This window comes from Engystomops pustulosus, chromosome 2, assembly GCF_040894005.1.
Source record: "Engystomops pustulosus chromosome 2, aEngPut4.maternal, whole genome shotgun sequence".
NCBI lineage: Eukaryota > Metazoa > Chordata > Amphibia > Anura > Leptodactylidae > Engystomops > Engystomops pustulosus.
This window is the reverse complement of record NC_092412.1, coordinates 164762071-164783534: the sequence shown is the minus strand read 5'-3', so window position 1 is coordinate 164783534 and position 21464 is coordinate 164762071. Positions and strand designations below refer to the sequence as shown.

Below are 21464 nucleotides of genomic sequence, written 5' to 3'. Positions count from 1 at the left end.
TTTTTTGCGAAAACAGTTGTTCTTTTCAGTCGTATCATATTAGGTACCGTAACTTTTTTTGATCACTTTTTAGAACATTTTTTGTGATGGTGTTTGATGAAAAATTGTATATTATGGGAAGTTTTTCGAGTTTTTTTTTTACGTAGTTCACCGAGCGGGTTCAATATTGATTTAGATATATTGTACAGATTAATACGGACGCGGTGATACCTCATTTATATAGTTTTTCTTATTTTGCTCAATTTTCCTGAGCAAAACCAATATTGGAGAAAATCGCATTGTTTTTACTATTGACAAGTTTTCAGGGCCATAACTTCTGTATTTTTCTGTTGTCAGATCTGGTTGAGGGCTTATTTTTTGCGAAAACAGTTGTTCTTTTCAGTCGTATCATATTAGGTACCGTAACTTTTTTTGATCACTTTTTAGAACATTTTTTGTGATGGTGTTTGATGAAAAATTGTATATTATGGGAAGTTTTTCGAGTTTTTTTTTTACGTAGTTCACCGAGCGGGTTCAATATTGATTTAGATTTATTGTACAGATTAATACGGACGCGGTGATACCAAATATGTACGTGTTTTGTGTTTTATATACTTTATTTGCATTTTATGTGTTACTGGGGAGATTAAGGGACTTTTATTTTATTTATTTATTTAATTATATTATAAAAAGATTTAATTTTTTTTTTTTTACTTTTTTACATTTTCTACTTCTTGGCTTGAATAAGCGATCATCCGATCGCTTATTCAAGCCTTTACACTGCAATACACTTGTATTGCAGTGTATAGTGTAAGTAACTGAGCATGCCGCGCATGCTCAGTTACTTACAGCCGGGTCCTGCCAGGAAGGCAGGACCCGGTGAGAAGAGGAGCCGACAGCCCCGGGTCACTCGTCGGAACCCGGGGCAGCGGCAGGAGGGATCGGATCTCCCGGTAAGCACACCGGGGGGGTCCGATCCACGGGGGACACACTTGCACGCCGCGGTCATGCTTGACCGCGGCGTGCAAGGGGTTAAACACCCGGGATCGGAGTTTTTCCGATCCCGGGTGTTAGTGCCGGGTCTGGGCTGTAATATCACAGCCCGACACCGGCACTATAATAACCCGATGTCCCGAAATCTTCTTCTGATGCGCCGCCGTAGAAAGGCGTCGCATCAGAAGAAGTACCCTTAATGACCGCCGTAGAATCCCGATAGGGCGGTCATTAAGGGGTTAATGGGTTTTAGGTTAAAGTGTCCTTACTTGGCATTTTCTCCCCTGCGTTTGTGAGGTGCTTTTTCATTGCGTTTTTTCAAAACAGTTACATTTTTTAAAATGCATGCATTTTTGGTCTGCATTTTAAAACGCATGTGATTACATGCACAAACAGCAGGGAGAAGATCTCTGCGTTTTTACAAATTTCAAGAGACAAAGCTGCATGCAATTACTGCATTACTGCAATCCAGCATTGCATTTTTAAAAATACAATCACAAGCAGACATTTGAAAAATGGATGCGTTTTCAGTGCGTTCAAAAATCACAGGCCTTATGTATTTCCATTGAAAGAGATCCGATCGGTAATCAGCATTGGGCATTTGCATTGAGTTTGTTTACAAATACAATACAAACACCGTGTGGGGGGGGGGGGGATTTAACAACGTGTCTCAGGTTCCGCCAGTTTCTAGCTGGAAAACACTAACCCAGATGGCAGCAGGGTTAAGCAGCAAAGACTTTTGCTAAAAGTACAGTCTATAGTGCAAGTATAGTGCCACTTGCAACATCCCCCACCGGGGCCTAGTTTTTTTGGGGGGCCTGGAGGAACTGGCGCTGTACGCCTTGGAGGTTCTTGCCTGCCCTGCCGCTAGCGTCTTGTCCGAGCGGGTTTTCAGTGCAGCTGGTGGCATCATCACCGATAAGCGTACACGCCTGTCGACTGACAGCGCTGACAGGCTGACGCTTATTAAGATGAATAAAGCCTGGATTTCTCATAATTTCCAATCTCCACCAGGTGAAGGAAGCTCAACCTGAATAATTTATCAACTCCTCCTCCGCCTCATTTTCCTCCTTCTCCTCCTCTTTGTAGAGTAAAGCAGAGGAAACTGGCTATTTTTTGACAGGGCCCACTGGCTCTAGCTATAGTACTTTATGCATTTAATTTTTCTGGAGGGCCACCGACCCGGTCCTCTGTTTTAAACAATTTTTGGGAGTGCCACATACAGGCACTCAATCTATTCAATTTTTATGGAGGGCCACCTACCTGCTCCTCTGGTTTGAAAACTTTTTTGGACTGCCACATACAGGCACTCAATCTATTCCATTTTACTGGAGGGCCACCTACCTGCTCCTCTGGTTTGAAAAGTTTTTTGGACTGCCACATACAGGCACTCAATCTATTCAATTTTTCTGGAGGGCCACCTACCTGCTCCTCTGGTTTGAAAACTTTTTTGGACTGCCACATGCAGGCACTCAATCTATTCAATTTTTCTGGAGGGCCACCTACCTGCTCCTCTGGTTTGAAAACTTTTTTGGACTGCCACATACAGGCACTCAATCTATTTCATTTTTCTGGAGGGCCACCTACCTGCTCCTCTGGTTTGAAAACTTTTTTGGACTGCCACATACAGGCACTCAATCTATTTCATTTTTCTGGAGGGCCACCTACCTGCTCCTCTGGTTTGAAAACTTTTTTGGACTGCCACATACAGGCACTATCCAAATTAAATTGTCTCCATAGCAGCCTCCACACGTTGTCTCCATTGCTACCTCCAAAAGTCGTCCATATAGCTGCCTCCATACATCGTCCCCTTATCAAACGAGGTGTGTCAGGCAGAAATTTGGGTTGTTTTCATGGATTCCACATTAAAGTTGTTAACTTTGTCGCCACCCTGCTGTGTTATCCACAAAATATACTGGCAAACTTTTATCATTTACCAATATTATTTCAGCGCTTCTTGCGCATCTGTTTACATTCCCCTCACCCGCCATATCCTAAACTTATAAGAACGCTACTACACTTGATCTTATACAAAAGGTTCTTAGAAGTGCTGTTTGGGGAGTAGCCTAGAGACAGGGGCTTGGATTGGCGAAAGCTCGCCTGGCAGCGGAGCACCAGCTCCATGCGCATCATGCGCTTCTTGCGCATCTGTTTACATTCCCCTCACCCGCCATATCCCAAACTTATAAGAACGCTACTACACTTAACTTGGTGCAGGCTGGGACAGAGTCTGACCCGGGGGCTAGTCATATACTGCCGACGCAGAGAATTGCGGGGCCTACCTCGGTCCAGGTCTCAAAGGCCTAGTATACCTCCTCCTCCTCCGAATTACCATCCGTGGCCATGGCGCCATCAGTCGGTAGCTCTAGGCACAGCAGCAGTGCTGTCGCTAAGCGACAGCAGGCGGTGCTCAAACTGCTGAGCCTAGGCGATAAAAGGCACACCGCCCAAGAGCTATTACAGGGCATTCCACATCAAACTTGTTAACTTTGTCGCCACCCTGCTGTGTAATCCACAAAATATACTGGCAAACTTTTATCATTTACCGATATTATTTCAGCGCTTCTTGCGCATCTGTTTACATTCCCCTCACCCGCCATATCCCAAACTTATAAGAACGCTACTACACTTGATCTTATACAAAAGGTTCTTAGAAGTGCTGTTTGGGGAGTAGCCTAGAGACAGGGGCTTGGATTGGCGAAAGCTCGCCTGGCAGCGGAGCGCCAGCTCCATGCCAAGATCCAACTAACATAGTTTTAACTGCAGCACCTTTAATCTACTACTAGTTCACTGCCTCCATACATGGTCCCCTTATCAAACGAGCTGTGTCAGGCAGAATTTTGGGTTGTTTTCATGGCTTCCATGTTAACTTTGTCGCCACCCTGCTGTGTAATCCACAAAATATACTGGCAAACTTTTATCATGTACCGATATTATTTGAGCGCTTCTTGCTCACCTCCTTTGGTTCCTCTCTGCCACCCATTGGTTTGAAGCCTGAGTCCATTTAGGGTATGTCGCCATGCCACTCTCTAGCCTGCCGCTGCTGCCGCTGCCTCTGCATGCCGTCCCCTATAGTGTCAGGGTCAATTATTGGATGTTTTAGATGCTATCTAGCTTCATTCTGTCACTCTGTCATGGCCATGCTGTTGCCCATAATTTTGGCATAATGGTGCGATTAAGCAGCCTCAGAGGCATCCATGCATGCTGCCCCTGCTGTTTCCTGTCCATTTCCGTGGTGTTTCCATCCTTTTCTGAGGTTCCCAGGTGTTTGGCCAAGCTTCCCTGTGCAGAGCCTTGGTCCCCTTGAAAAATGCTCGAGTCTCCCGTTGACTTCAATGGGGCTCGTTATTTGAGACGAGCACTCGAGCATCGGGAAAAGTTCGTCTCGAATAACGAGTACCCGAGCATTTTAGTGCTCGCTCATCTCTAGTCCCAGTATAAATGCAATAAGTGGTGGCAGCGGGTCTGTATGAGGTGTGATTTATGCTCAATTTGTGTCCTGAGTGAAAGGTGAGCGCAAGTTTGAGTAGGCTAAATTAACCCGTACAGTTGCACCCCTTGTCACGTGACGAGGCGGCGGCGTCCTCGCCGTGACAATTTACTTGTCTACAAATTATAGAAATGTAAAGAGAAACATAAATAAATGTAATGCACTTTTATTTTTGTATAATAAATCTTTTTTTTCTGTTCAGGAGGCCACTTTATAAGGGGGAGTAGAGCAAGTAGAAGTTTTATCTGCAGGTAGTGTGATAACACTTTAGCTCCAGTTGCTATTTCATTGATGGCCCTGATGGCTGTCATGACCAGGAGGTGGTCAAGCAACACAGCCAGCTCACTATCTGCTCCGCCAATGCAACCCGCAGTATAAAAACCGGAAGCAGAGAGACCTGGTTCCTGCTAGATAAGCCTGTCTCTACGCTCAAGAAGTCCTCATCCTTTATGCTTTACTGAATGTGCCTGCTTGCAGGTGCTGCAAGCAAGCTAGAAGCAGGCACATTGGAAACTGTGTAGATGCCTGCTGAGAGGCACTGAATGTTTTATAATGATGAGGGGGAAAGCTAATAGGCGACACTAGTGAATTTAACCAATCCGTCCGTGGCCCCTTTCCTTTTTTGTTCACTCACAACATTAAATCAGTGGAAAAAAACTGAAGTGTGAAAAAGCATATTTAAAAGCAAATTTGTATGCATCCATAAGACAAAATGACTTTAATGAAATGTAACTGCTGCGACAAAAAAACCTGTCAATGCGAGTCAACACTTAGGATACAAACACACATGGAGTTTGTATTGTGTTTACAAATGCACTGCAAACGACCTGGGAAGGGCCATAATGCAGTTGCTTAGGCCTGTGACACAACATGGCGTTTTGGATGCTTTTTCATTGCATTTTTGCATCCTTAAAAAACGCATCATATTTGCATATTGGCATATTGGCTTTTAATGGGTTTTAGGTTAAAGTGTCCTTACTTGGCATTTTCTCCCCTGCGTTTGTGAGGTGCTTTTTCATTGCGTTTTTTCAAAACAGTTACATTTTTTAAAATGCATGCATTTTTGGTCTGCATTTTAAAACACATGTGATTACATGCACAAACAGCAGGGAGAAGATCTCTGCGTTTTTACAAATTTCAAGAGACAAAGCTGCATGCAATTACTGCATTACTGCAATCCAGCATTGCATTTTTAAAAATGCAATCACAAGCAGACATTTGAAAAATGGATGCGTTTTCAGTGCGTTCAAAAATCACAGGCCTTATGTATTTCCATTGAAAGAGATCCGATCGGTAATCAGCATTGGGCATTTGCATTGAGTTTGTTTACAAATACAATACAAACACCGTGGGGGGGGGGGGGGATTTAACAACGTGTCTCAGGTTCCGCCAGTTTCTAGCTGGAAAACACTAACCCAGATGGCAGCAGGGTTAAGCAGCAAAGACTTTTGCTAAAAGTACAGTCTATAGTGCAAGTATAGTGCCACTTGCAACATCCCCCACCGGGGCCTAGTTTTTTTTTGGGGCCTGGAGGCAGCCGGGGGCCCAGAATACTGGAGTGGCTGGCGGTTACGGCCTAGGCACGCTGCTGTCACGGTGCTTGGTTGGAGACCGGAGGGCTGTCCTGGCAGGTCTCCAGCAGGTGGTGTGTGCAAGAAAGATGGAGGGAGAGGCTGAGGTACTGGTGTCTGTAAGATATTTCCCTGGGTAATGGATGGGGAGCCCATGGTGGTAACAGCCATATCCAGGGGTCAGACGGAGGCAACGGCGTGCAAAACGGTTCTTTATTGAACAACAGCAGGCAATGGGCCTAAACGGTCTCACAGCAGATTTGGATTACTGGAGTGGTCATGGAGAGTGGTCCTCAGGAATAGTATACCAGCCTGGTAGTAGATGCAGGCTGGGATGGAGCTGTGTCCAAGCTGTGGAAGCTGCAACTCTGGATTTGAGTCTCCCGACTCTGGTCCTGGGATCAGGTTAAGTGTCAGTACTGAAGGTGTACTGAACACTGTCTCTCTGTTCACCCTGATCATGTGCTGAGAGCATGTGCTAAGACCTTGTGGTCTGGACTTGAACCTGGACCTTAGACTTAAGAAGACCTTGGGCTCCTCCCTATTCAGGCAGGGTCTACAGCTGGTATTACGTAATGTCCAGGTAATGTCTAGAACCTTCATAGAGGGTTCACGACTCCCTCTGCCAGTTCCTGACCTGGATAGGGCGTTCGCAACTACTAGCCTGCCTATGTATTGGCAGGGGTGTCTCTCCAGTCTCATTCTTTTTGGGGTCACAGTGTTTGTCAAATGCCTGCACAATGTCATCCAGCACCAGGAGGTTAGCTACCAGATTGACTATTTCTCTCCCCTTTTCTTTTAGCATTATTTTCTTTTTCTCATCACTATGGGTCACTGTTAGATCCACATTCAGGCTGAGCTCTTCCTTCCAGTGTCTCCAGGTCTGTGACAGATTGGAAGAAGTGACATCCAGTGTCTAACAGGGTTTCAGGCCACTCTCCATAGTGCAGTATTATCAGGGACACTGTACTTACAGTTGCTTTGATTCACTCACAGGCCAGAACAGCATATAACATATTGCTAAACATGCTATCATAGTGAGGTTGTCTCTGTACACAAAGACCAGCAGTGACAATTTACACACTACCTGGAGCTTCTTGTACATTTTTTTTAAAAGCTCAGACAACCGCTTGTCAGGATCGGAGGTAGTGGATCCTCTGGACCACTGCGGCAATGACGTAAGACGACACCTGGGACCGGAATCTAATTGGTACCCGGTTTTTACCAGAGGCCGCTGCAAAGCGGGTTGGACTTGCTACGGCTTCAGTGGCAGCCAAGGCGTAGTACAGAATCGTCAGGCAATCGTAGCCCAGGATCGGAATGGGGGACATAGCAGAAGCTCAGGACGGGCAGCACAGAAGCGAGGTCAGGAACGGAATCGAGGTCACAACGGGAAATAGGGGTAATCGCAAATCGCACAGGGCATCAGGAAAGCTTTCTCTAAGGCTATGAGGCACATAGATCTGGCAGGGAACACAGGAAGGGGCAGGAATTTATCTTGGCATGCGGCCAGCCAGCGCCAATTATCAGCATGCTGGCCCTTTAAATCTTACACAGCCGGGGCACATGCCCTAGGAGACGGGAATGCGTGCAAAGGACCGTGGGGGCGAGGAGGCCGCCGCTGGAGCTGAGAGAATTAAGTTGACTCGCAGGCTCCAGGGGAACAGTAAGGCACACAGTAAGGTGGTTGCAGGGGCACCCGTGGCCATAACACCCGTATAATAAATTAGAGACACTTGGGGCCATTTTATGTAAATTAAAATTGTTCAGGGGATTATACTAAAAGGAAATCTACCAGCTTGAAAAAGTAAAAAAAAAAACCTATAAATATCCACCTCTGCTCCTCTTCATCTTGATCCCAGTTCTTTGTCACTAGTCTTGACAAGCCAGCAAGGCCGGATTAAGGTTGGTGGGGGCCCCTGGGCGCAGAATCTGGTGGAGGCCCCAACCGAATGCAACAAAGATACAAATTATCCTGCTCACTATCCTTGCAGTAATACATCCACATACAGCCTCTCCTCGCCCCAAGAAACACAGCTACATACAGCCACTTCACCCCCAGTAACACAGCTATATACAGCCACCTCGCCCCCAGTAACACAGCTATATACAGCCGCCCCCCTAGTAATACAGCTACCTCGCCCCCAGTAACACAGCTACATACAACCACCTCACCCCCATTAACACAGCTACATACAGCCACCTCACCCCCAGTAACACAGCTACATACAGTCACCTCACCCCCTGTAACACAGCTACATACAGCCACCTCCTCCCCAGTAACACAGCTACATACGGCCACTTTGCTCCCAATAACACATACATACAGGCACCTCATCCCCAGCAATGCATCCACATACAGCCACCTCACTCCCCAGCAATACATAAACATGCCCTACCCCCAGAGCTAGAGACCCCCAGGCTAGACAGATTGACCCCTTCCACACAGGCAGAGATCCCCCCCCTTCCCTACAGGCAGAGATCCCCCCTTCAAGACAGATTGCCCCCCCCAGCCCGGACAGATTGCCCCCCCAGCCTGGACAGATCGACCCCCCCCCCACCAGCCCAGACAGATCAACCCCCTTAGCCCAGGACATAGCTTCTCTCAAAAAATACCTTTCAGCCAAGTTGTGAAGGGCAGTGAAGCCTCCTATCCCAGTAGATAAGCCGGGAGTATACAGAAGCTGGCATTTCCCAGGCTCACAGCAGGTCACATGAGAATGCAATGACAATCAAAGAACACTGAAGAAGCAAGCTGAACGTCTCTGGCTGGGAGCGATGTGCTGGGGGGGGGGGGGGGAGTGGTTTAGGAGAGGGAGGTAGTGAGGTAATAAGCAGCCCAAACGGCAGACATCCACGCCCACACCCTGGGCTGCTAATATAAGCTTCTTTTCTAGGTGATCATAGTCAAGACACACAGAGCTGGGATCAAGATTCAAGGTTCTTTTTACTTTTCCAAAGTGGTAGACTCCCTTTAATAATAATTAATGGGGGCAAAATGTAAAAAAATAACCCTAAAAAGGATTGCAAGCATTTATTTTTTATTTTTTTAAATCTAATTGCATGGTAGGAACTCTGTAGGTAACTGTAGTACTTTTAATTGCATAGTGTGGAGATGTGTCACAGGGAGCTGAAGAGATCTGGGTTTAATTCAGTGATTGGACCCAACTTCATCATGGACCCAAAGGTGATCTGTTAGGTACTAGATGCTACTTCTTCTTCAGGGATATTTCTTAAAATAAACCCATAACATTAACACCCTGACATAACATCAGCCTTGAACTGGTGCTAACCCAACAAGAGCCATGCATCAGCAAGATTTTCACAATATATGTCATATTCCTATGTAGCACTAGGATGGGCCCCCTGATCAATTTCACTAGTGGGCCCCAGATATCCCAGTCCGACCCTGCTTAGAGCCCAGTACATCTTATTAATAATATATATATTATATATTAATATATATTATATTATATTAAATATATTATATTAATTATATATATATATATTAATAATATTATATATATATAATCACAGGTACTTACAAGTAATATCTATGTATATTATTGTGCCTTACATAGGAATAGTAGTACTGTGCTGTTCCAAGCATAATCTACTAAAAGTCTAATAACAATGTGGAATTTATCCAAACCAGTATATTTCCCTCCCAGAATTTCCTAGTGGAGCAGCAATGGCAAGTCTATACACGTCTATAAGGTGGCCTTAGTTGGCAAACTCTCCATAAGGAGAACTCTTATATCCTGACCCTGGTCAATAGTCTCTTACACAGAAAAAAATCAGTTCTCTATGCTGTACTGAGAAGACCCACCCAGGTCAAGTGCTGTCTACAGTTGGGAATCTGTTCCTTCTGGAATAGATATACTGGTTTGGCTTAATCCCAAGTCATATTATTGGACTTCTTGTAGGTCATGCTTGTTGTTAAGGGGGCTGCCTTTCAATGTAGCAAAAGGTGACATTAGATGTTAGCTTATGCAACCTCCATAGACACACACTAATAATAATAATAATAATTCTTTATTTATATAGCGCCTACAGATTTTTGTCAAATTGGTCCCTGTCCCTACGGGGCTCACAATCTAATTAAGCTACCAGTATGTTTTTGGAGTGTGGGAAGAAACCGGAGGAAATCCATGAAAACACGTAGAGAACATACAAACTCTTTGCAGAAGTTGCCCTGGGTGGGACTTGAACCCAGGACCCCAGCGCTGCAAGGTTGTAGTGCTACCCACTCAGCAACTGTGCTGCCCTTAACTGTACAGGCTAGAATATGCATTTCTCTTAGAGCCGGCTCGTTTGCGAACAACATATCACTAGGTGATATCTAGGTTGGGACACCAGGGAGAGAGCAGTGCGGAGGCTCTACTCTCTGGGAGATCGGGTGCAGCGCTATGTCAGCACTTCACCCCATCTCCATTACAGCAGCATGGAGTGTCTGGCAGTGCTGGATCCTCCTGACCTTCGGTCTGTAAGATGCAGGCACTTTTCAGCAATATTTTTTCTCAGCCAGAGAGCTACTAGGTGGTTTGGTCTCAGTGCCACTATACAGCGAGGACAAAGTGTTTGAGGACAGTCAGCAGCTGCTTGGCAGTGAAGAGGTGGGGCAGACATCCGCTGCTTCGTTCAGTAGGCATGCTGTGCTTACTGACACCGTTGAGGAGAATAGTAGTGACAGGGAAACGCAAATTGACGATGATGTAGCCGATTTCACTTGGGAGCCGGGTGTAGCAAGGGATTCATCATCGTCGGGCAAAGAGAGTGTTAGCTTGCGCGTCAGGCAGCAAGTCACTACTGTGGCTGTGAGTCAGCAGGGTGGCAACAGTGCGAGGACGGGAGCTAAACGGCCGTGGGGTACAAACCCCGCTTCGGAGATCCAAATAAGCAGTGGTTCAGGGGGTCAGCAAGGCAGCGGCATTAGTAGTCACTCAGTGCAGAGTGTTGGCAGTAAAATCACCACCTTGCCGGAGTGGCAGTTTTTTTGTTAAGACACCAGAGGAGATGAGTGTGTGTATATGTAGAATCTGTGGGCAGCAAGTGAAGCGTGGCCGGGGAGCTAACGTTGGCACCATTGCCCTGCATCAACGTGCAGTGTCTCCATCCAATGGCCTGGGAGAAACATGGAACAGATGTGGAGGTCCATCCTGCCGCTGCAGCAACGGCAGTAGCACCTAGTGGCACACATGCCATTTCAGCCAGTCAAGGCTTAAGCACCTCTGCCAAAGGGAGCTGTTTGTCTTTGACATAGCCTCCCGGTCCAGCTGCTCCTGCTTCTTGCTAAGCATGGCGCCAGCAGTGGGTGAAAGAGGCGATTACAAAGAGACAACTGCATGCGTCGAGCCATCCAAAGGTGCTGAAGCTTACCGTGCTCTTGTCCAAGTTGTTAGTATTGCAGTCCCTCCCTTTCCAAGAGAACTTACGGTGTGTGCTGAACCAAGGTGGAGAGTTCCAAGTCGCAATTTTTATTCCAAAAAGGCAGTGCCAGCCCTTCACAAATATGTAGAACAGAAGGTGGGCCAGTCCTTGAGCTTATCGGTTTCTTCCAAGGTGCATGGCAGAGCAGACGTGTGGAGCTGTAACTACGGTCAGGGACAGTGCATGTCCTTTACGGCCCACTGGGTGAATGTAATGCTAAAAATGGCTGCAGCAACAGAACGGCCTCCCCCAACATAGTCTGATATGCGATGTTTCCACCCGTTGGAATTCCAGCCTCCATATGAACAGAGCAAAGCCATTCATGATTTTTTTGATGATGCAAGCGACCAGAGTACGGCCCTTTGTAACTTTGATGTCAGCCACTGGTAGCTCATGCCTGACACCTACTGTTTGCTCAGGCCCTTTGAAGAGGCTACGTTATTTGTAAGTCGCCAGGATGAATAACGTCATTCCACTGCTTTATGTCCTGGAACTCATGCTGCAAAATCTGTCTGATCAGGGCACTGGAGAAGTGGAGACTACATCTCATGGCCACACGAGTCCGGTGGGGGCTGAACTGGAGGAGGAGGAGGACATTGGAGCACAAGCAGAGTCTGGTGAAATCAGTGGTTTTTCCACTTGTGTGGAAAGAGAGGAGGAGCAGGAGCATCCGGAGGAGGTAGAAGACGAAGCAGATGACCCAGAAGCATCATGGCAGTATACAGTGGAGATGGAGGCCAAGAGAACCCTCACAGTTACTTGCGCAGAAGATGGCCCGCAGCATGCTGCTTTGACTAACTAGTGACAGCCAAATAGTCAACATCCGGCATAGGGATGAGTTTTGGCTCTCCACCCTCTTAAACCACGCTACTGGTCAAAAATAGGTGACTTTGTTCCAGCTGCCGAGAGGGAGGAACAACTGGCATACTATAGAGAAATACTGAAAACACAGTTGTCCGCTGCCTTTGTGCGCCATTGTCCATCCTCTGTCAGGTCTGACCGAGGGATTCCTGGCAGTGATCACTCACATACTACTGCCACGGCTGCTGTGGGGAGATAGGGGGGTAGGAGCAGTAGCAGGTCCATCAGCAGCAGCTTAAGTCTGGAGTCCTTAATGAGCAACCTCCTTCACCTACCTAGTGAGGAGGGTAGCCGCCACCAGCAGCAGCAGGACATGGAGAAAACCATGCAGGTGGTGGCCTACTTGGACAGCACTTTACCACCCCAGGTAGAGGATCCTCTGGACTACTGGGCAGCCAAACTTGATGCGTGGCCGCAACTTGTGGAGTTTGCAGTAGAGAAGCTGTCCTGCCCGGCCAGTAGTGAGGTGGGTGCTCAGTGGGGGCCATCGTTACCCCAAGGAGGTCAGGCTGCGTTCCCGCTTTGCTTATTTGGTGAAGTTGGCCTTTGTAAGTGCCCATGGAATTGAAGAGTGAAGCTATTCTAAGAGCGGCGGCTGAAATGTGCATGTCATACTAAAACACAGCACTGTTTGAAGACCAAACCACACTCCCTATGCATATTTAAGCATGGCACAACGTTCTACAACACCTTACAGGCTCTCTGCAGCCAGGAAATACCTGTTTTTTAACGTGATTTGTCAAGGTTTGGTGAATTGGGTCGAACCGAATTACAACAAATTCGCCCATCTCTTGTTGAAATCCCTTGTCTCCTAGTAATCTCTGCGTAAGGCTGATAACATTAAGGGAGCCCCATTTACCATCACCTAGGGATCCCTTCACCTACATCGGGGTTGCCCCAGGGAGAGAAGTTAATCACCTGCAGCCTCTTCCTCTTTTCTTGTGAGTCCATCTGTCCAGGCTAGGAACATACCCCCACAGACAATATAACATTTTTTTTCAAATGCTGATTATGCTTTAAAATATGCCACATTAATCATCCCGCATCAGATTACACAGACTCTACATGCATGGGCAGCCCTGGCATGTGTTTAAAATACATTTGCACATGAACATGCTCAGTCCTTGAAAACAAACCTGTGTGTTGTGCAGATCCCATGAATCAAGCACAATGCAGTGTCCTTGCATCGAAGTGAAATATGATTAAAGTAGTCTCCACAATGTCACAGTTTTTAATGTGGCAGGGACTCATTGAATTATATTTTCTGTCATGCAAAGACTGTCATCCTTGTGGGTTATGACCAGCACACGGGTCAGTTTCCATGGACCAAGCATGTTTGTGTGCAGGTAGCCAAACATTCTTGTGAGATAATGGGGTTTATTTACTTAGAAGCACTTTCATAGGACTTCCCGACGTTTTTGGGTTTTGTGCGGCTGTGAAAGATATTTAACAGGAGGTCGTGTCGCACATGAACAGATTTTGGCGCAGCTGCGCTGGCTTTCATGCATCACAAATTGGGGGGCTTGCGGTCGGATAACCCAACTGATTTGGACTGAGTGCGGGATTTAACAAATTGTGTCGCAAGATCAAGCACTTACATGCACCAGAAAGAAGAAGGTGAACTCAGGCGGACATGACATATGCAGGATATCGGGCGCACAATCTTAGAGAGTCGTGGCAGAGTGCATGATCGTCGGACAATGCACTTTCAGGGAACTCCTCCGGACTGGTAAGTAAATGTGCCCCAATCTGCTCATAAATTTGTATTCTGTAGGTAATTCAAGTACTGTATTTACTAAAACAGACGTGTCCAAAGAAAGATTTTTTTTTAAACTGTATTATGTCAGGAGAGATAAACAGGAGAAACAATTGCAAAGTATTTTTAGCTACTTACCAAAGGAGAGCATTTTTGAGTTTCTGCAGCTTTTGGTGCACATCTAGCAAGGCTCACACCACTGTCTCTGTGGCAACAGTTGCTCTTACATTGTGCACTTTGAAGACATAACTCTCCGTTGTCCTAAATTTTAAGGAAAGTAAATATTATTCTGTGTGCCATTATAATTTCTTGTTTTAGTTACTGATCAGCTGAAAAATTATTTTTTTCAAGAGGAAGTAAAAACTATAAAGCTTGTACATACAAACATTCAAGTGTTTCTTATACTCAAAAAACACATGCAAAATGCTACAAAGTGTTTTATGGGTTGAATTTTGCTATTTAGTGCCAACTTGTACAGCACATTTGCGTCAGTTTTCTGATGGACTTTTCATGTTCTTTTTGGTGAAAACGGCTTACACAGGTATTTAAGAAGTGTCCACGCCACTATTGTGTTGCACGAGACCCTTTTGTGGCGCAGCCGTGCTAGCCTATAAGCGACACAAATAAGGGGGCATTCCAGCGCTCAGTCGGACTGTGCACCGTATTTAACATGCAAAGTCTGTGTTAAAGGTGCACCACAAAAAAGTTGGTGAACTCTGTCGGACAGTGCAAGAAAGCAACAGATTCATGATGACTTTTAGAGCAGTTTGCCACTTTCTTAGTAAATGTGCCCCAATGTTTTTTTTATTTTTTTGCCTTCACAGAATTATTAAGTCAGACTAGATAGATCTATTTATTATTCAGTATAATCTACTGATTATGATTAATCATCATTAAATACATAAAAAACAGGGTTCGAACATTTAATGAGTAATGAATAAGCACATTTGGGCACATATAGTAAGGGCTGTGCACCAGTTTCTGGTGGACTTTGCACATTCTTTTAGGTGCAAACTGCTTGCACAGGTATTTAAGAAGTGTCTGCACCACAATTGTGTTGTATGCAACAGCTGCACTAGGCATCAGGGGGCAAATTAGGGGGAATTTTGGTGCTCAGTCAGACCATGCACCAGATTTAACATGAAAAGTCTAACAGAAGTGTGTCGCATACCCTATGTTAAGAGTGCACCAAAAAAAAGTTGGTGCACTCTGTCGAGGCAGCCAGATTTATCTTATATTACCAATATCATGCAGATGGCTATAAGCCTGGGAGGGAGTAGAGAGACCCCACACATATCGCCTGGTGTACAGGCTTCCTCAGAGGATCCATACAGGGGATACATATCTTTATATCTCTTGCTGTTATATTTTATAATAACTTTTTGATGTATTAAATCTATGTTTGTGGCTATATCTAAGCCCCATCTAAGCTCCTGTCGCGATCCCGATGCGCGTTGTCCGACGAGGATTCGGGTCCAGCGCGATTCATGAAGATCGTGCGCCCGAGTTCCTGCATCCGTCGTTTTCCCGCCAAGGTCTGCCGGAGTTCACCTGCTTCTTCCCGGTGCATGGGAGTGCTTGATCTTGCGACACAATCGCGTTTTTAAAGTAGTAATGGGTCATTCACGAAGGCCCAAAGAGCTGGCGCATTCACATGAATGACGTGAGCCAACTCACCTACATATGCATGGAATGACCTGCAGATGCAGCATGGAGCAGGTTGTGCACAACAGGAGGTGCTGGTGATAAGCCTGACATTCTCTCAGTGCCATCCCGATCATCAGGATGAGTATGCTTGTCATTGGACGGCAAGCCACCTCTAATCTATCATCAAATAGGTCCTTTAAAGACCAAAATAACCCTTTAATGACTAAAATCTTGAAAAAAATACACTTTTCTTGTCAATTTTCTCATTAAAATTGTTTAAAGGAGTATTCCAGGAATATGAACATCTAATGTAATAGCAATACTCAGGTGGCACAAAACTGTTGAAAACACCCCAAAAAAGGCCGGTGTACCGTAACCTGATTGTGCCTCAAACAATCAAAACATGAATGGAAGAAATTAATATGGGATAAATGCACAACCACACTATATTTTATCTAGAAAATATAAATGTATTGTTACTTTTTATGGCCTAAAAACACGAGCTCATATAAACATTAGTGTACCAAATGACATAGCAAGTAACGTTTTACGTACACCACATATAGCAATGGTAATGTACACAACACGTGTGAACAAATGACATATAGAAATCCACTAAACGTGAATATTGGACTTTATATCTCCAATTATGATCAGTGTTACCTTCATCCTTCTCAAAGCTATGCATGGGACATGAAACTGTTAGTCGTCTCTGAATTGACCTGGGCTGGAGCTGGTGGACACGGGAGGAGAGACAGATCATTTACTTTTGGCGTCCAACGGCTCCAGCCCGGGTCAATTCAGAGATGAGCAATAATTTAAATAACTAGTTACATATGAGCCTATAATTACCCATTTGGATATGAATGCTTATTCCAGGTATACCTCTTCAATAAACAGTATAATCGAATAACCTTTTACTGAATTATGTTAAAACATGTAAGGTATTAATTGTTCAGCTTCAGATGCAGAGTTTGTATTTACTTGCAACTATTTTAGCCGCTCCCCCCTCCTTCCCCATGCTGTCTTCAGCTGACAGGCAGGAGGGAATGGTGGGGGCTTTCAAACAGCTGTAACTTCTGTATCACAGCACCTAAAAACACAGTTGCCAAATAACTGGAGATATCCACAGCTAAAGTTAAAAATCACACTCAACTGTTTTATGGACATAGCCTTTGAAAGTGTTTTCCCCTGTCATGAGGGGTTATTTATCATTAGACCACCCCCTTGGGAAATTTCTGTGTCTGTCTATGAAGTTTCCCTGCCAATCAGTTTCAATCAGTTTGGCTTTGGCCCTTTAGGACACTTTATAACGTATGTCTCAGCATAATTTTTTGTATTTTGACATGCGTCGCTTTATATGCTTATAATTTTTAGATGATAAGTGATTTTTAGTGATTTTGAGATAGTTTTTTCGTCACATATTTAGTGGTAAATTTTGGCTAATAAGCTTTGCATTTATTTATAAAACAAAATTAAAAACTGCTAAACTTTTTTGTAAAATGTGCCATTTTCAAAATTATCTAATTTACGGGCAGATAGTTTTATCACCTAAATTAGTTTTCTAATAGCATTTCCTATACAGTCTTTTTCAAAGTTGTCTGGATAATTTATTTTGATGTCAAAATCGAACATTGGTTCGATTCTAAGTAAACTGTAACATAGGCATCGCAGAAACAATGGGGCATATTTATCAGGACTTCTGCGCACCGCCGGTGGCGCAGAGGCCCTGAAATAATCGCAAATGCTAGCTTACTGCTAGCTTTTGCGATTATTTTCCCCAATCCGCCACCTTCACGCCAGTGGGGCGTGAAGGGACGTGAAGGGGGGGCGTGGCCGGCCGAGCGGGGGGCGCGGCCGGACGGGAGTGGGCTGGCGCAGGGCGTTACTGTCCCTGCGCCTGCGCACTTGCTGCTGCCGGCGACTTTTCATACGTGCGTTTTTTCGCAGCGGCGGGGCGATCATACGCTGGCGCACGATAAATATCTCCCAAAGGCTCTGTTTTCTTTGGAGTGGGTAGTATCATAAATCAGTCCAGGGAGCCTCAAATTCTTCTCTGCACACGCTTGTGTTATTACACTGTTATCAATCTTCCACCACAGTTGAGCATCTTCTTAGTTTCAGCATTTAGCAAGCGTATAAAAATAAAAAACATTTTCGTTAAACATATAACAAAACTTCACAGTGGCAGCCAAAGCGAGGTACAAAGACGTTGAGCAGAATCAGGACGTTAGCATGGATCCAGAGTCGGGGACGTAGCAAAAGATCAAGGCAGGCAGAACAGCATCAAAGTCAATAACGGAACGGGGGTCACAAGCTTTCTCAAGGCTATACGGCACAAAGATGTGGCGTGTTGTGCAGGGATAGGCTGGATAACAAAGGATTCTGGGGAGGCCCTTTAAAGCATTGTGAGCCAGCGTGTGTGCCCTATGAGTCAGGAACGCGCATGAACGCTGGAGCCAGAACAGGAACGGGGACAGGTAAGAGAGGGGCACAGAGAGGGGCATGGGTGAGCCCGCGACCAAATACATGGGCCATAGGAGTACCCGTGACAGTACCCCCTCCTTTGGCCTCCTCCTCTTCTTGGGCTGGAGAAATCTCTACAGGAGATTATGGTCCAGGATTTTGTCCTTGAGCTCCCAAGATCTCTTCTCGGGCCCGAACTCCTTCCAGTCAACCAAGAAGAATCACTTACCTCTCACCGTCTTCAAGTCTAGGATCTCTTTTACCTCAAAAATGTCGGTGGAGTCAGCCTCAGGAGCAGGAGGAGGTACTTGCTGCGAGAAGCGGTTGAGGATGACAGGCTTGAGTAGAGATACATGGAAGGAGTTTGGGATGGTGGATGAAGGCGCAGCTTGTAGGCCACAGGATTGATGCGCCTCAGTACCTCGAAAGGACCCAAGAAATGAGGACCAATGAGGACCAAGCATCTTTAGCCAGACATACTTGGAGGACAACCAGAATTTGCCACCTGGAGAGAAGATAGGAGGAGGCCTGCATTTCTTATCAGCCTGGAGCTTGGTTTGGGCAGAAGCCTGTGGTAAAGAAAGACGACTCTTCTCCCAAATGGACTTCAGATCCTGTACCAACTCTTCAATGGCAAGAAAGTCCAAGGACTCCCAAGGAGGGAGTGGACGCAGTCCATTAACGATGAAGAATGGAGCAGAGCCAGCAGATGCAGAATCCAGGGAATTTTAGGAAAATTCAGCCCATGGCTGCAGAGAGGACCATTCGTTCTGAAGGGCAGAAACAAAATGGCAGAGATAGCAGCTCAGAGTCTGGTTAACTCAATCCACCTGACCATTAGACTCGGGGTGATAGGCGAGAGAAAAGTCCTATTTTACTTGAAGCTGGAGGTTGTTATGGCGGACTCTATGTACATGTTCAAGAGAGGCCTAGATGCCTTTCTGGAGAGCAAAAATATCACAGGTTATGGGGATAAAACATTTATTTAATTCTTAAAGGTTGGACTTGATGGACTCGCGTCTTTTTCCAGCCTTATATACTATGATACTATGATACATATGGTTAGCCAGAATTAAGAAACAAACTGAACCCCCTGGTCAGAAACGATGTGCAGGAGAAGTCCATGGAGCCAGAAGATGTGATGGAAGGACAGGGTGGCAAGGGGTGGAGTTGACGACAGACCTGGCAGAGGAACAAAATGGGACAGAAGGCAGAAGGTCCGTGATAAAGTCCATAACCACGTGAGTCCATGCGCAGCTGGGTATCGGCAATGGCTGAAGAAGACCGACAGGTTTGAGATGAAATGGCTTATTTCGGGCACAGGAAGCCACAAAGTTATGTAGATCCTTGCTTGACCAGATCTGGCCACCAATAGGAACGGGAAATTAGGGCGATAAAATGCTGCACCACCTGGTGCACTGCTACATGTGAACAATATCCTCAAGTAAAAATCCTCTTCTGAAGAGCAGGTTGGACGTAAGTCTTACCAGGAGGTACCTTTCAAAGTTGCACTGGAGCGGCTGCAAGCAGTCGCTCAGGAGGAATTATATGCTGAGCAGCTGGTTCTTCCCCAATGACATCTGAGGCATGGGAGAGAGCTGCAGTCTGGAGATACAGGAGGTTCTTGTGGTCTGTGTATATGCAAACTGGTAAACGCCACTCTTCTAAGGCAAGTTTTATCGCCAAAAGTTCTTGGTCCCCTATGGAGTAATTCCTTTCTGCGGAGGATTAAGTCTTAGATAAAAACCCTGCAAATGAGAGTTCGGCCTTTGGGCCCTTTCTGGGTGAGCACTGACACAGCTCCTGGCGGGAAGGACTCAAGCTCCGCTCTGTGGCCGAAACTCACCCACGATGGAGGCCAGTGAGAGCCTACGAGGTACCTCTGAGTCAGCGCAGCCGTCATCCAGCATAAGAGAGGTTAATCGGTCATCTTTGATTTCTCTACGTGCTGTCTCCCATCCTGTCAACATGCTGTACAGCCACTGAAATGAGGAACCAAATGTCGCATGGTCTGCCCAAGAGCCTCGGGTACCTTCATCTGCTGCACCGCTCACTGCTGTATGCTGTACTTTACATTGGCAGGTTCTCCATTGCGGCTGTCTCCTCTGATTCCAAATTTCCAGAGGATCACCTCTGATGTGAGTCCCCAGGGCCCTAATAAAAGTGACTGTTACTATATCTCCCTTAGTCTTGGCTGGGGTACAGTCCAGCCTCCCTGCAGAGGACCAACATCTCCCTCTAGAAGGCTCGAATAACAAATGGACTCTCTTAAAGGGGCCTGACCTCTTACTTAAAGATGCTGACCAGCCTGCTGAGTACCCAGGAACACCTGCCAAGAGGCCCATGCTGTCCGTTGATAATGCGATGCCAGCTACAGAGGTTGCCACCTCCAGTTTAGCAGCGCCCCAAGCAGCTGAAGGTCAGTCTGGGAATAACACTCCTTCAACTGTCAGCAATGGAGGAGAACCTACAGCTCCTGCAACCATCATCATGTGCTCTACAGTGCCCCCAGCTACTGAAGGTCGGTCAGAGAAGTGCCTGCCTCCTTTCTTTGCTGAGATGCCTACTGCTGCAGGTGACCTTCCCACTGCTGATTTCACCCAGGCTGATGATCTTCCTACTCCATCCCCAGCTAATACAACAGATACCCCAACTGTGCCTGCAGTTCCTGCTTCTGCCACCAGGTGTTTCCAGCTAGCTGCTGCTACCAATGCACCCCAGTCTAAGGGAACCGCTCTTCAGCTTTCTGCTGATGACAATGTCCAGGCTGCTGTTGTTCCTGTAGATGACTCTGTGTATGTTCCAGACAAGGAATAATTCCCTGATGGGCAGAAGCCCATAACAGGTACTTTGTGTAACAATGATTTTTGATTTTTCTCCCAGTTGGGCTGCGCACATTACCATTATTGAGCCAGAGACATTTCTCGACTCTTCTTTATTTATTCATAAGCCAAAGACATTGCTGGACTTCTCCCCAGTTGTGCTATGAAAGCACCCCTCTCTGCTGACGCAAATCTACCTACTCTGCAAAGGACCTCACCTCAAAAGGAGACCTTTTGTACATTATAATTTTTCCCACTTTTCCTTCACCTGTGCCCAGAGGATGGACTCTTTTAGTCACTCTGCTAAGGAAAAAGTTTAGTTATTGCACTTCATGCCTTTCATTACAGGAATGAAGCATTGTACAGTTCCTATTGAATGCCTTTCTTTTACAGGAAATGGACATTTTCTCTCTGCTATTTCAAAAAAAGCCAATGCGAATATATTTGCA

At 45.8% G+C, this 21464-nt stretch overlaps 1 protein-coding gene across 3 annotated transcripts in view; it reads right to left on the bottom strand.

Annotated features, from left to right (window-relative positions):
• Positions 1 to 21464, bottom strand: part of CLPS (colipase) — a 48937-nt gene that overhangs the window by 14731 nt on the left and 12742 nt on the right. For 2 of the 3 annotated variants that reach the window (XM_072137214.1, XM_072137215.1), the window contains one exon: positions 14219 to 14341. In XM_072137214.1, the coding sequence (XP_071993315.1) occupies positions 14219 to 14341 (123 nt within the window). Of the gene's footprint in view, positions 1 to 8649; positions 8816 to 14218; positions 14342 to 21464 lie in introns of those variants that run through there. The other variant, XR_011853267.1, reaches the window with a different exon arrangement.